Genomic DNA, 15,471 nt, shown 5'->3' on the forward strand with positions numbered 1-15,471 from the left:
ATTCCATACTGAATATTACCTATCACCCAATCTACAGAAAAATTGGTCAAGGGAATGATTTTCCCTTTTCCTTTTTTAAAAATCTTTTATAAAACTTCTCTGGAGAAAAGATTGTGAGTCAAATATGGTTTGCTTAAGTCTTTTCAGTGTTCTTTGTTAGCCTGGTAATTCATATGAGTAGCATTGCTTAAAAATAATAATTTGGAATAAAGAAAATAGTAAGTAATGTCTTCAGTTCTAATTATTTTTGAGTAAACTTTTATCCAAGCAAAATAATCCAAACCAAACCACCCCTCATTCTTAAACCAGCCTTGTAGCCCTCTCATCTAAATCATTCTTGGCTGCCTTTCATTCCTACATATCCTATTCCTTCCACCAGAAATTACTGAAGCCATTACTTGCTTGTGTAGTTTCTTATTATAAGATAATATGAAGTCTGTAGGAATCATTTGATGCTCTAATGGAAGGGACAATTAGAGGCAGAATTTCTATTGCCTAGCTGACTTCTACCTTTCCCCACTCAATTTCCCCTTCCTCTGCTTCAGTGTCCAATGTTTGCAGCCAGGAATAGTTTAGAGAAGACAAAAGAGTTTCATCTTAATTATGGGTCTTCTGCTTGTAACTTTGGTATTAGCATCCAAGTAACATGATATTTTCAGGACACCAGCCAGTGGGGGGAAGTCATTAGTCTCCTTTACTCTTTAAAATGTACATGAAGCCTCTGGAAGAAGTCTTCAGATACTTTAGTACCTTATTTAGTATTATCAGAATGAAGAATGGAGATATTGCCCAACTGTACATCTTTATCCCAGACCAGACAGAGGACACTGTCAATGTCTTGAGACGGTTTGAAGACTGTGAATAGCTGATGGAACAAAGCAGACTGAGACTGTGTTGTTGTTATGTCTCTTGATAGGATGGTCCTGTTCCTGAAGTAGTAAATTTACAACTTGGAGTCATCACAACTACTGCCAAATGGTGAAATGCAGGCTGTGGTTGGGGGGCCTTTGCCCAGCATCACCAGAAGCACCAGCTGCAGTCTTATCTGGGATGGGAAGATACCACAACAGTTACTTGCACCCTCATCACCATTTGGTTAGAATACTGAAATGTGTTCTATGTGGGGTTGTCTTTGAAGACTATCTGGAAACCTCAGGTAATCCAGAATTCAGCTCCCCACCCTTGTGCTCCAGACTGTACTGTTATTATAGCCAGTCAAAAGCAGTTTTAGCCTTCCTGTGGAGTAGATTTCCAGTATTGGTCTACCTAGTAGACCTGCTAGGAGGTCAAACCAATCAATCTTAAAGGAAATCAACCCTGATTGCTCATTGGAAGGATCGATAATGAAGCTCAAGCTCAGATACTTTGGCCACCTAATGCGAAGAGAGGACTCTTTGGAAAAGACCCTGATGCTGGGAAAGATTGAAGGCAAAAGGAGAAGAGGACGGCAGAGGATGAGATGGTTAGATAGCCTCACTGAAGCAATGAGCATGAAAGTGAGCAAACTCAGGGAGGCAGTGAAGGACAGGAAGGCCTGGCGCAATATGGTTCATGGGGTCATGAAGAGTCGGACACGACTTAACGACTGAACAACAACAAGTAGGGTTGACATCCACTGTTTCCACAAAATTAAGGGAATGGTGGCCTGCAAACCCATTTTTTCTGTAGACATGCCAATGTTATGGAACACCCCGCCTCTTGAAATCTAATTAGCCCCAACCTTCTTAGGCTCTAGGAAATTATTAAAAACAAAACTCTTCAAAACCCTCTGATTTACAGATGCCACCTTCTCTTTCAAGTGCATTTTGATGGCTCGTTTTACGATTTTATCCATGCTTCAATTATTACTCATTGCTATGTAAAATTACCTATAGCATGGATGTTTTGTTGTTAAGATTGTAACCCACTAAGAGTCTTTTGATTGTGGCAGGTTAAATCAATCAATCAATCAATCAATACTATATAAGCATATAGCCCCTGAGGTTGCCCACTACCTGCCAGCAAAGTTGAAAACTGTAACAGCCCATCACCCAAATAATAATAAAAGCTCCCGTACCTTGGGGTGGGGTGGGGTGGGGTGGGGTGGGGAGTATCTTACAGTGCTCTGGAGACAGCCAAACATTCTTATAGACACACAGCTAGACTTATATTGCTGTTTTCTAGCCTGGTGCAGGCTCTTCAATAGAAGTGCTTTGTCCTTGCGTCCTTCTTCCTAGGGCTGAGCAAGAGGGACTGGCCCAAAGACGTCCATCTGGCTTTGTGCCCAAGGCAGGACTAGACCCCATGATCTCCCAGTTTCTAGTCCAGTGCCTTTACCCACCACACCAAACTAGCCCCTGGTATCCAAATAAATGGAAGGGAAAAAGCAAAATATGTTTCATTCAATGCTCCCAGGGCTTCCTTATTTTTATCAGCTTCTTGGAATTCCTGTTTTAGAAATAAATGCACACCTCTAAACTCCACCACTTGGAGTAGGTGGCCATATGGCATCTGCAGTTCAGACCTTTAGAAGCTAAGCTGAAGAATTCAGTGGGTTATATGACAAGGAACTACGAGAACCCTTGTGGCATGTTTAAATTGTTCCGCTTCTGCTGTGAAGCGATATTCGCTCTTTCCTGCAAGTTTCCTATTTTTATTGTGATTGCATTAGTGACCCTTCCTGCTATACAAAATGAGAGAAATTTATTTGGACTCGAGGACCATGATGGGAAAATTGGGTAGTTTAAGCTTTAGAACAATGAAATGCAGTTGGTGTCATTTCTGAAACTTCTAATAACATTGGCAGCTATTCTGGTGTACTGGATGGAGGCTAATAAATAAATAGTCAAATATACCCTGATCATGTGTGTGTGTGTATGTGTGTGTGTGTGTGTGTGTGTGTATTTATTTATTTATTTATTTATTTATTTATTTATTTTTTAAATGGATTAGACCTGCCTAATTGCTGTTGTTGTGAATGTAGTGATTAAGTCCTTCTCCTGGATGTCCAAAAGAATCTGTATATCTGAGGAAACTTCTAAAGGTTAGCAATTTGATAATGGCTTGGATCTGACTGTTGATCAGGTTGCCAGATGACCAAAAACTGGATGGGACAGAGAGAAAACAGAAACAATAATAATAAGTCATCCAGTTGGCTTCATAAGTAACACAGGACTAGAATTCAGGGTGTCCTGATATCTAGCCTGGTGCCTTTAATCACTACACCAACCTAATTCTTAAATTCTTCATTTTGGAAGCAGATATTAGCTATCCAGCTGTAGGATATCTAACTTAGTAGTAGTATTTCTGAAAAACAACTTGGCACAGCAGCTGAACTGCACCTGAATATGAATTAGGACAGTGATGTGACTGCAAAAAATCCATACTTTTAGACTGCTTTAAACAGAACTATGGTTCTCCAGATCAAAGGAAGTCATAAGTCCATTTTATTCTGCATGATCTACACCCCACCTTGGGCACTGCACCCCGATGTGGGCACCACACTCTAAGGAGTTAGAAGGTTCAGAAGACTAGAAACAAAATCCAGTTAAAAACAATTGAAAAAAGGGGGTATGTTTAGCCTTGAGAAAAGAATCCTAAGGAATAATATGATAGCACTATTCAAATACCTAAAGGTTTATTTGAAGAAGCAGGGTGCAGAATGAAGTAGCTGAGTTGTAGGAAATGGATTCCAGTTGAACATTCAGTGGGCAGGGATTTCCTAATGATAAGGGTAATTTATAGTGCAAGCCGTTATCCAGATGTGTTGGCCTCCCTTTCACTGGAGATGTTTAAATAGAAGCTAAAGCACCATAACTGTGTTGCTGCATTGATTAAGATATTGGACTTGGTGGCCTACATGTCCCCTTCCAACCATGCTTTTCTTTCATTATCACATGAAATTAGCAGGGCTGTCCTAATTCATGATCAGTGCAGTACTTGGATATAGGATATACATGAAATATTCGATAAATTAAAAAATCTAAAATAAAATAAAGATACTCTCAAGTCAAGCTTGACTCCTGCTGATGGCATGGACACAGCTGTGAATGTGTGTGTGTGTGTGTGGGGGGTCAATACTATACAAATGCTTTGCTGTTGCCTTCTCCCAGGGTGATATCAAGGATGTTGACTTGTTCTGATGATAGCAGCATCACTTTAGTGGCCATGGATGTTGAGGCCTGACATACCAACATCCCCCACAAATATGGACTTCAGGCAATCAAGAACATCATCTCTGATGCCAAAACAGCACACGAGACTGTGCAATTGTGTATTCACCCATAATGTGTACCTGCAAATTAGCAGCACAGAGTTGGGCACTTGCATATTTATTTATTATTCATTTATTATTAAATTTATATGCTGCCCATCTCCCCCAAAGGGAGAGTATGCCAATATCTTCATTGCTGACTCAGAACCTCGCTTTCTTAATTCTCACTCCCTGAAGTCCCTCCTTTACTTGAGATGAATTGATGACATTTTTGTCATCTGGACCCATGGAAATGAATCTTTTTATCAAATTTCATCAAGGTTTTAACCATTTCCACCCCTACCATTAATCTCAGCCTAGGCCTATCTACAGAACAAGTCCACTTCCTTGAGGTGACCATAACACTACATAATGGTTAATATATTTTACAGGAAACCTAAACATTGCCATGCCTATCTACATGCTTCCAGCTTCCATCCAGAACACATCACCAAATCTATTGTCTATACCAGGCTCTATACTATAGCCACATTTTTTATGACCCACTTGACAGAGATGCTCAACTGATGGAATTAAACTAGGCTTTCAGGAGACTGAATTACCCACCCAATAAGATCAATAGACAAATCAAGAGAGCTAGATGACTTCCCAGACCTTAGAACAACAGAACACCACTGGTTCTCACCTGCAGCTCACAGCTGAAACCATTCAAGCACATTGTTAATAAGCTACAATCCATTCTGGACAAGGACACTGCACTTTCTCAGGCACTGGGTGGCAGGCCCATACTGAAGCAGATTCCCACAAGCAACAAGAAACAACAGGACATGGGAACTATATAAATAAATAATAACCAGATCTTGCAACAAATCAGATTCCTACATTGCTTCCACATTTACACCAACAGCACCACCAGGGACCCCACCAAGTACGCACCAATATTAGAGCCCCCTTTACATGGTTTTCCTCTAATGTGATGTATGGAATCATCTGCCGGCAATCCCTCTCTGCATTCTACATAGGACAAATGGGACAAACTTTGCACAGAAGACTTAACGGACACACAGTTGACATTAAGACTCAAAACAAAGCACAATCAGAGCACTTCAACCTCCCAGGATGCTCTTTAGCAGATGTCAAAGTGAATGCTTTGGGAAAAAATGGACTTGAACTCCACCATTGAGTGAGAGATTGCTGAATGTGCATACTGTACATCAAAAAGTTATAGGCAGTCTCAGAAGGTCTCTACAAAAACAATAGGTTTTGAACACATTACAACTGTTAATTGATGGGGTACAGATGATCTGTCACCCATGTAACCTGCATCTCCATAACCAACCTGTCCTCACTGTTCTTCAGTCCCACTGCTCTTTCGCCCCTAGTTTAAATCCTACATCAGTCTAATGACTGGAGGGATGACCAGGAATAACCTATTACCCAAAATCTCAAATATATATTGTTGCTTCCAATGAGCATACAGACAGTCCCCTACAAGACAATTTTGCTTTGGTATGAAAAGTCTTCCCAGATTTCAGAACTCTGCATGAATATTTATCATGCTTCATGAATTAGGACCTGCACTTGGAGATGCAGGAAAAGAATCTTGTCATTTTCTGTTCCTCAGTTTTGGCATCATTTACTTATTTATCCATTTGTAAAGGAATGGGAATGTGTACCCGGCCATCTTTATTTCTACCCAACATTTTTGGTTGCTAAGCAGCCCCTTGGTTGCTAAGTATGGTAGGAACAGTTAATTTGCTACATTCTTTTTTCTTTCTTTTCTCCTCACACCAGATTTTTAGAAATTGCAGATCTTGTTTAATCAATGTGTAAATTCATGCTTTTGATGTATTTTTCCTAAGAGCAATATTTTGATCATTCTTAATGATACTTAATGAAGTCACCGCATGATTTCTGATTGTACCTAATTAAAGCTTGTGACTTGCATTTCAATGTTATCATCATACAGTTTGAGGTCTATCTGATGAAACTTTACAAGGGCCTAACGAAATTAGGAAGTGCATAAAATAGTTTCTTGCCACATCAGCTGGAAATGCATATTTAACATTTAATCCAGGTCAAAAGGTGGGTCCTGAATTTCAAATAAGTATCTCAAAATCCTAAACTGAAACAGTGCCTTGGAAATTTCATCTGACAAGGAAATTAGAGAAGAGATTCAGAGAAAAATAAGGACAACCGCAGGAGAACCCTAAACCATCCACTATAGATTTTAAATACTGTATAAGTATTGATTTGAATGCATGAGGACAACAGATAGAGGGATTATGTTTCTAATGTTTCATTCATGCTGTCATGACTTCTGCACTTTGATTATCTTGCATTATAAGGGAAAGTTTCAAGGAGCTTCAAGGCACCTCTAGCTGATCACACTTAAAGCCTACTTCAGAACTTTGATCTGAAAGTTTTATGGTCATGGCTGTTGCTAAGAATTCTAGGAGTTGCAGTTCACACATTTCAAAGTTGCCCAGGTTGGGAAACACTGAACTAAAGCATATGTGAGGCTAGTCTTCTATTTTCCTATTCTTCACTTCCATATCAAAATATGCTGTAGTGGGAAAGAAAGGGAGAGATGAGAAAACCATCAGACTGGCTACTTGATGAAGAAGATGTGCTAGAAGCCTGTGCAGCCCACAAAGTAGAGATGTTACATGGGCATACCATAGTGCACCCATAACTACCCACATCACTGCATTCTGGACCATATAGAGTGCACTGCAATAGTCCAAATGAAAGGTGACCAGGTCATGAGTGACCATGAGCAGGGTCTCCTGATCCAGGAATGTGTGCAACTGGTGTACAGATTGATTCATACAAAGGCCATCCTGGCCATGGCTATCACCTGCCTTTTGAGCTAAGAGTCCAAGAGGACTCCCAAATTGCACACCAGTTCTGTCTGGTGGAGTGCTACCCTCATTAAAGATAAAAGATCCCCAAATCTAGGGGGTGTAAAACCCACAGCCACTTGGTCATGTTAGGGTTAAGCCAAAGACTTTTCTTTCCCATTGGCATAAACCCTTTGCAGCTATCTGGCTGAAGATGTAGAGTGTTGATGTCTCTGCTATTTTTGTCCTATTCTGCTAAAACCCAAAATCGTTGCATGCAATTTGATGCTTCTTCCTTATAGCTTATGGTAAAATATTTTATCAAACCCAGTCTTGAATTGGTTTTAAAGCTTGTGGCCTCTGAATCTTGAATACAAATGCATATGGAATCATATCATCTTCAAATCTTTAAGCTGAATTAGATCATGACTGTTTTGCCCACCCCAGGTTTATAGTCTATAGATTTAGGAGGAGATAAAATTAGATGAGAGAAGAAAAGGTAACAAGGAACTTTAAATAAAATTTCTGTGGTTGGTGATGAAGCCAAGGTAGCTAGACAAATCATTCATCAGAAGGTTAGATCATATCTAAAGGACAAAAGTGAAGTGGTACAAAGTAATTGCTTGGGTTGAGAAATCAAAAGAGTCATGGAGCTGTAGTAAAGAAGAATAAAGTTTTGAGAAGTAGCTACCAAAAGTGGTCAGCCACTGTTTGATACTCCTTTACAAAATTGTGGTCAACTGGTTCTACTGGCATTCATAGTCATAATAATGTCTTGCCTAAACTTAACATTAAGAAAACTTGTTTCAACTTGAGAGAGAGAAATATCCTTAACTTCTCTTTGATATGGTCTGGAGAAGAACTGCTTCATTTTCAGGAGAGTAGTCATTTCCTATTCAGTCTTTAGGAAATGAATTCTGAACTTCCAGAGTTCCCTGTCTACTATATGATTTACTAATTTTTCAGGCGGGGGAGGGGAATAGAAAGGGCAGCTACAAAAAGTAGCCTAGGTCTAGTTTTGAGAAGGTTTCAGTTACTCAGAGCCAATGATGAATTCATCCTGATGCAGTTCAGAGTATTCAGGATAGTAGCAAAGAACAAGGGATTGATTTAGTTATAACAGGGATTCTAGTTGGTACCCTGAATCAACATCATCATCATCATCATCATCATCATCATCGAAGCCAAGAAGAAGGTTAGTAGTGAATACATCACAAGAGTGAAGAAGTTCTTAAAGTCCAAACTCAGTGGAGGAAATACCATCAAGGCAATTAACACCTGGGCGATTCCAGTCATTAGATATACAGCTAGAATAGTGGACTGAACTCAAGCAGAACTAGAAGCCCTGGATAGGAAGACCAGAGAAATAATGACAATGAATCATGCCCTTCATCCACGCAGTGACATTGACAGACTCTACTTAACAAGGAGCATAGGTGGGCATGGAATGTTGCAAGTACATCCAACAGTTGAAGAAGAAAAATTGGAAGAATATCTGAAGGACAGTGAAGAAGATGCACTGACGCTAGTACACCATGAAGGCTTGCTGAATACCAAAGAACCCAAACTGGGCTACGAGAAAGACCAAATGAAGAATAGAAAAGAGACATGGCAAGGCAAAGTAGTACATAGCCAGTACACACAAACACACACACACATAAAACTAGCAGGCAAAGCAGGTAAGAACAAGACCTGGCAATGGCTAAGAGCAGGAAAATTGAAGAAAGAGACAGAGGGGTTAATTCTGGCTGCACAAGACCAAGCCTTAAGAACAAATGCCTTCAAAGTCAGAATTGAAGAGATAGCAACAGACAGCAAATGTTGCCTCTGCAAACAAGCTGAAGAAACACTGGACCACCTAGCTAACTTCTGCAAGAAGATTGCACAGACTGACTACAAACAACGGCATGACAAAGTAGGAACAATGGTGCATTGGAATATCTGCAAGAAATACCATTTGCCTACGAGCAAGAACTGGTGGGACCACAAAACAGACAAAGTAATAGAAAATGAAGAAGCTAAAGAGCTCTGGGACTTTAGAATTCAGACAAACACATGCCACAGAACACCTGTGATGGAATGGAATTATGAAGGCCACACTCAGGGAGGCAAGCATCCTCTTTCGTCTCCTGAAGGACGAGGAAGAGAGAAGAGGATGAGGCTGGCACCTCCCTGAGGAATTCATTCTGTTTTTACAGCTACTGTGGGAACAGAGTTTCAATCTGGGAAGATTCTTGATAGAGGTTGTAGCTAATAAACATTGCTGAACAGAATTTGCATGGTCTCCTGGAGTTCCTCAGGCTAGGCCTGACAACACCCCAGACTTAACAATTGTTGATAAGAAAGACCAAAAAGTCTGGATAGTGGACATTGCAATACCTGGAGACAGAAGAAGAGAAGAGAAAGAACTGGAGACAATCACAAAATACAAACACCTGCAAATAGAAGTAGAATGACTATGGCAAAAGAAAGCAAAGATAGTACACTAGTAATAGGCACCTTGGGCACAAGCCCAAAACATCTGGAGCACCGCTTGAAGACCATCAGCATTGACAAATTGCAAAAGGCAGCTTTACTTGGAACAGCTTATATCCTGCGACAATACCTTTCACACCATCAAACAACAACTGCCTGTCCCGGGTCCTTGGGATAAAAGTGCCAAATCCAGCTAAACATCTGGCTGACTGTGCAACCAACAAGAACAACAATAATTATTTCTTCTAGGAGAAGGCTTTCCAAAAGAGCCTTCTGAAGTCCACTTTTGCCTTGCGGGCAAACTGTTCTGGAGGATGGGAGCCCCTAGAGAGAATGACCACCATCAAACCCCTGCTCATACTTCATGATAGGAAGGGTCTTCTGAAGGTGCTCCCTGGTCATCTGGGTTGGGCAGGTGGAATCTACTTGAGACACCTAGGCCCTGAGGCATATGGGGGATCAGAACATTGAGGTATACTTGGAAACACCCAAAGAACTACACCTGTGTCAGAAACTGAATTAAAGAGAGGATGTGGACTTGGATTTTTCTATTCTCCATGGTACCCTAGAACAATATCAGAGGAGAGGAGAAGAAAATACAGGCCTTGATTGCAAATTTGGAACTTTCTGATGTTTCGTGTAGTTTTGACATAATTGTCAAATCCATCCTTTGTGCTCCCCACCCCTCCTTTGCTCTCTAGAGCAAAGCCCTGACAACTAATGGCAATCATCATAGCAGGCAGAAGACACAGCAGGAGCCTGTAAAAATAAATCTATTACTCAAGAAATTTTTTTTAAAAAAAACATACAGCTAAGCTGTCGGACTTGTTAATGTCTCAATCGGCTGTATCCCCTACAGAATTCTGAATTTCAATTAGGAAAACAAAAGACAGAAGGGGGGGAGGAAAGAAAGAGAGAGAAAAGCAAAAAGATGGTGTGCTGCAGAAAGATTTCAAACAATTGTGGATTTCCACTTCTTAAGCTTGGGTCCTGCATTTTGATTGGATGCAGGCAGGTGATGGTGAAACAGTAGATCGGATTAAGCAAAGGGCATTTAGAAATGATGGGTTTTTGTATTAGCCCTGGAGAAGCACAGCAAAAGTGTTGAGTACAGGGCCCCATGTGTCGCAGTTTTATAATTCTCCTGATTTTTAGGGGATTGCTTTTTCTAGCTTTGCCTACCATTGCTAGTGAGCCTTCAGCTAGTTCATTAGAGGAAGCATGGTGTGCTAGTTACATCATCATTTTAGGACTAGGTCTCTTTTGTTCTCTCCCCACCTGCAGGTACCTGAATTCCTAGGGTCTGATGGTTTAAATAAGAGAGACACAGTTGCTTTTTATAGGGAGAAAATTGAGATAAATACTCTTGCTAAGCCCAATCTGCTTAGATATGGTCCCATGGAGCATCATCTTCAGGCATGGTCATTTGGATAGCTTCTTCATGTGTGATATCCTTTGTTTATAGGCAAAGGCACCTTCTCTGCCTTTAATAACCCCAATGGGGGTTGTCCTACCCCTTGTGATTCTAACTCACAAGGCATCCAGATGATATTGGCAAGATTGGAATCAGTGCACTTCAGTGGAAAGAAAATGGGGATAGTCTCACAGAAGGGCCAATGAAATGAAGAAAGTGAAGAAGCAGTACCAGATGAGAAACAGCACACTATTCAGTGGTGTCTGAAACAAGCTACAATGGTGTCAAAGTGCATCATGTCATGGCACAATTGGCATGCTTATGTAATGATGTCTGATACAAATGCATAAGTTGTGTCATTTGGGCTACCATGTCATGCATAGATCATTGTTTGACCCCCTAAAGTTGGGGGAAGTACGAAGATGTGAGATTTGTGTTTCTCCTATTTATTTGGATCAATCTTTCCCTTCCCCTCCACTTACATATACCCTGATATTTCCAACGTAAACTGTCCAGCAGTGAAAGCAAAAATCTCCTGATGTGAGTTTGTGTATTAAATTGCATTGAACTTCTTTTTCACTGATGGCTCCTCAGCAGCTGGAAGCAGGAGTCTTACCTTCTCTGGGCTTGGAAGCTAAGCAGAGTCACACCTGCTTATGAGCTGGATGGAGAACCACCTGGAAATCTCAGGGCTGTAGGCTTGTAACGAAGCTCCCAATTTGATCTAGAATCTCTTCTCTAAAAGATTTCACTTGCTTGGCAGGGAAGTATCAGAAAGGTCAGCTTCTCCTAAAAGTCTCTCATGCTTGAAATCCCAATACTGCTTAGTGATGATCCAGGAGCCCTTCCAAATAATCCACATTGAGTAGATGTAGCATTAAAACCCTAACTTTGGCCAGAAAGAGAGACACAGAATTCACATTGAGCTTCTTCCCATCGCTAGCTGAAATTACTCAAGGGGAAGCAGCTGAATTGAGAATGCTCTGGATCTTTGTAAGCCTTTGTTTAGCCCAGCAGAAACTCCATATTAAGACTGTTCCACCTCCAGCTGACCTAAGTCAAGCAGCAGCTAGGTGGTATAGAAGAATATAGAGACGGCCTTGAAGGAAATGTGCTACATCCATTACAAAAACAGCAGCTTAGTCCAGAAAGTCAGGAAGGAGTGAGGAAGAAACATAAGATTGTCCCAGTTTGACCCTCTTGGGTATAAGAGGGACAGAAGGAGAAACTGCAACTGGATTTCAAGATTCTGCTATTATAGCCTATATCAATAAAGTAGAATTTTAGTATTTCTTCTGTTATTTGGCCTGGTCTATCTTGAAGGGCTGACAAATGACTAGCATTCCCTCTTCAATTATGCTTTTTACGGCGTTCTAGCTTCTCGTTTTCTTCCCCTTTTCCCCCATTGAATGCTATTTCCCAATTATTACAATAGCCCAGTGACTGCTATGTTCACCTTTATCGCCTTTTCCCACTGACATCCTTTGATGAAGTTGTTCCTTGTTAAAATTCAGCCCCTTCTCTGAGACACGTGCACTTGTCATTCCCAAGATCCAGTTCTCAAATGCTCTTTGGTTAAAAGGCCTCACCTGCTTGGCAGGGAGGTGTCAAAAAGGTCAGGATGGTGTCTGCAACCACAAAATTGAAGCATTACCCCTTTTTTAAGTGTGACACACAGGCATCCATTGTTTAAAAAGGGAATGGCATTGACTGAGTGATTGTGGTTATCACCTTGATTTAATTTTTTTTTAATACACCCTGTTTTTATCAGCCTATAAAAACTTTTCTCTGCATTGTAAAAACATGGTAGAAAAATAACCTTGATTTGCCACTGAAATCCCACCAAATTAGTTTTGGGTGTGTGTGCGTCTATGTGTATGAGGCATGAAGTATTTTACCAATGCATTTGGTGATTAGGGAAGAGAAAAATGTAAATTACTTAGCTCTGATCTAGAATGAGCTGAGAATTTTCACAGATTGCTCTGTAGCTTGACATTTGGGGGAAGATTGTTGTGAGCAGATGAAGAAATGACTTGGGAAGATGGTTGACAATGATTTGATTCAAGACAAACAGGATGAAGCCTAGTGGCTGACATGAATCATATGATCAAGTCAGGAAATATTTCCCCTTCCTGTTACAAGATTAATTTGCCCTTGGCATTTTCACATCTGATTGGCTATTTGGCATTGTGATGTCATGATATAGGTTCCCGGATTACCTATAACAATTTGAAGAATGTAACAGGGGTGGTGGAATTAAGACAAAGCAGCTGCAGGAATTGAAACTACAATCAGTAGCTAAGGGGGGGGGGGAGAACAGAACAAAATACAACCTTGAAAATTCTTGAGAAAAGAAAGAATTGAAGGCCTGTTAGACAAAATGGCCACTTTTGAGCTACAGATAAAATCTGGAGAAAATGAAGTTGCCAGTAAGTGCCCTATGATGAGATGCTGGAAGCAGCTGTCCTTAATGATATCTCCTTTTATTCAATGTCTCTCCATTCTTTAAATGTCCTGTCAAAATGTCAGCGAAAAGGGGAGGTGCACAAACAGTTAGCAAAAATGAATCTGTCTCTTGTCTTGACAATCTATTCTAGTTGTCGAGCACTTTTAAATGGAAGTCCACCTTGTAATTGGAGTGGGGGGGAGAATGAAGGAAGGAATGGGGTAAGATCCTTCTTTTGCTCTCATATATTCTAGATACCCAAAGCCTGAGCTTCAGACATTCAGGGACAACGTTGCAGGCTTCCTCCTCATTAACTTACGAGCCTCTTTAAAGACAGACATCCAGGCTGTGCCAAACATATGCCGAGATCGTAATGAAGACAAATGTCCACTTGGAACTGAGTTCAGACCACGGAATTCATTTTGCAATGGATCTTTTATTGCCCTGTAATTAGAGTGACATTTGGTCATTCTCGTTAGAGCAGGACTCAAACCAGGCCCCTGGAGGTGAGCGACCAATAAAGTTGGTAGTTATTTTTGATCTGTTGCATTTTTTTAATGCCTCCTTGCCTGATGGGTCTTCATTTTTAAAATTATTCTGGTGTTTCTCTCTCTCTCCCCCATCCTCAACAGGGCTCTCCAGAAATAGCACCTATAATTCTTCTAGATATCTTATGATTTTAATTGTTTAAGCTCCATGGAAGGATCCCATTCCTCTGGTTTTTTTAGCTCATCAAAGGCGGGAGGGGAAGAGAACTACAGATGATGATACTTTGTAAAATATTTGGATATGTAGCTATTTATTACCTTATCAACACCTTTAGGGACTCTTGGATTTGAATGGCTGCATTTAAGGGGAAAAAAAAAAAACCATAACGTTGAGCACAGTGCTAAAAGTTTCTTTTCATAAGTTTTTTTTTTTAATTGAAATGGAAATTGTGGACATGAATACCAATATAAAATAGTTTTCCAAATTGTCCCCGTGGTAATTTTATCTCTATGTCCTATATGCATATATAGGGTGTATCAAAGTCAACCCCATGGACAATTTATTTAAACCACACCCCTCATCAACAGTGGCAGGATAAGCTACTGTATAGAAACAGGGAGCAAACCCCACACTCACCAGCACTGATGATGTTACTTAGCCAGGTAATGAAATGTCTGCAAGCAAACAGCCAAGCTCAGAGAGCACCCAGGACTGCATGGTTCAATCCTGAGCTACAGATATTCTCTTCTATTGGGACAATTTATTATATAAATTACATTAATGTTTCTGTAGGTTGCCATTTTCCTCTAAACATTTCCTTACTCATTTGATGCATAACCTTTGAATATTCCTAGGTACAGCAGCATTTTCTTGGGAGGGGGGAGCTTTTGTGACTGGCTTATGGGATCTGACTTTTGTTATACACTTATATAGTGTATGTGTGTACATCTGTACCTGCAATTTGGTCTGTGAAAATCAGCTAGTTTGTGATTTGAGGGCAGAGGGGGGGGAGGGAGGGAAGGAAGGAAGGAAGGAAGGAAGGAAGGAAGGAAGGAAGGAAGGAAGGAAGGAAGGAAGGAAGGAAGGAAGGAAGGAAGGAAGGAAGGAAGGAAGGATAGATGATTGATTAGATGATAGATAGATAGATAGATAGATAGATAGATAGATAGATAGATAGATAGATAGATAGATAGATGATAGATAAGTTTGGGCAGTTTACAATAACCATAAAACATTAACATTACAACACATCCCCAAATGCAAATGTTCAAAATCCTGATAAAAATACCACAATAAAAAGCAAATTTTCATTACCCACCTACCCCAAAATAAAATGATAAAAAAGGCTTCTCCTCACCACCACTGGCACTCAAACATTACCAGAGCAGGATGGTTTTCATGATCTTATGAAAGGTAATAGGTTGTGGGGCCTCTAATGTCAGAGGGCAAGTAGTTCCATAATGTGGCTACAGCTGTCAAGAAGGTCCACCTCTAGGAGCTCACCCCTGTCACTTCAAAGGAGATGGAACACTTCAGCTTCCCCTCTCAGGAAGGAAGTATAGAATGGGAAGATACTAGAAGAAATTGACTTTTAAGTATTAACGCATTCATG

The 15,471-nt window shown here is 40.4% G+C and overlaps 1 protein-coding gene across 1 annotated transcript in view; it reads left to right on the forward strand.

Annotated features, from left to right (window-relative positions):
• The window catches only part of LOC148214336 (uncharacterized), a 65,950-nt gene extending 55,739 nt beyond the window's left edge, over window positions 1–10,211 (forward strand). Inside the window, exons 5-7 of the mRNA XM_088152999.1 lie at window positions 8,370–9,089; window positions 9,334–9,482; window positions 10,080–10,211. Coding sequence (XP_088009125.1) covers window positions 8,370–9,089; window positions 9,334–9,482; window positions 10,080–10,211 — 1,001 coding nt within the window. The remainder of the gene's footprint in view (window positions 1–8,369; window positions 9,090–9,333; window positions 9,483–10,079) is intronic.
• The last annotated feature ends 5,260 nt before the right edge of the window (window positions 10,212–15,471 follow it).

This window comes from Python bivittatus, unplaced genomic scaffold, assembly GCF_059951505.1.
Source record: "Python bivittatus isolate LINGU-HERP-01145 unplaced genomic scaffold, Pbiv_v1 ctg000570_np1212, whole genome shotgun sequence".
Taxonomy (NCBI): domain Eukaryota; kingdom Metazoa; phylum Chordata; class Lepidosauria; order Squamata; family Pythonidae; genus Python; species Python bivittatus.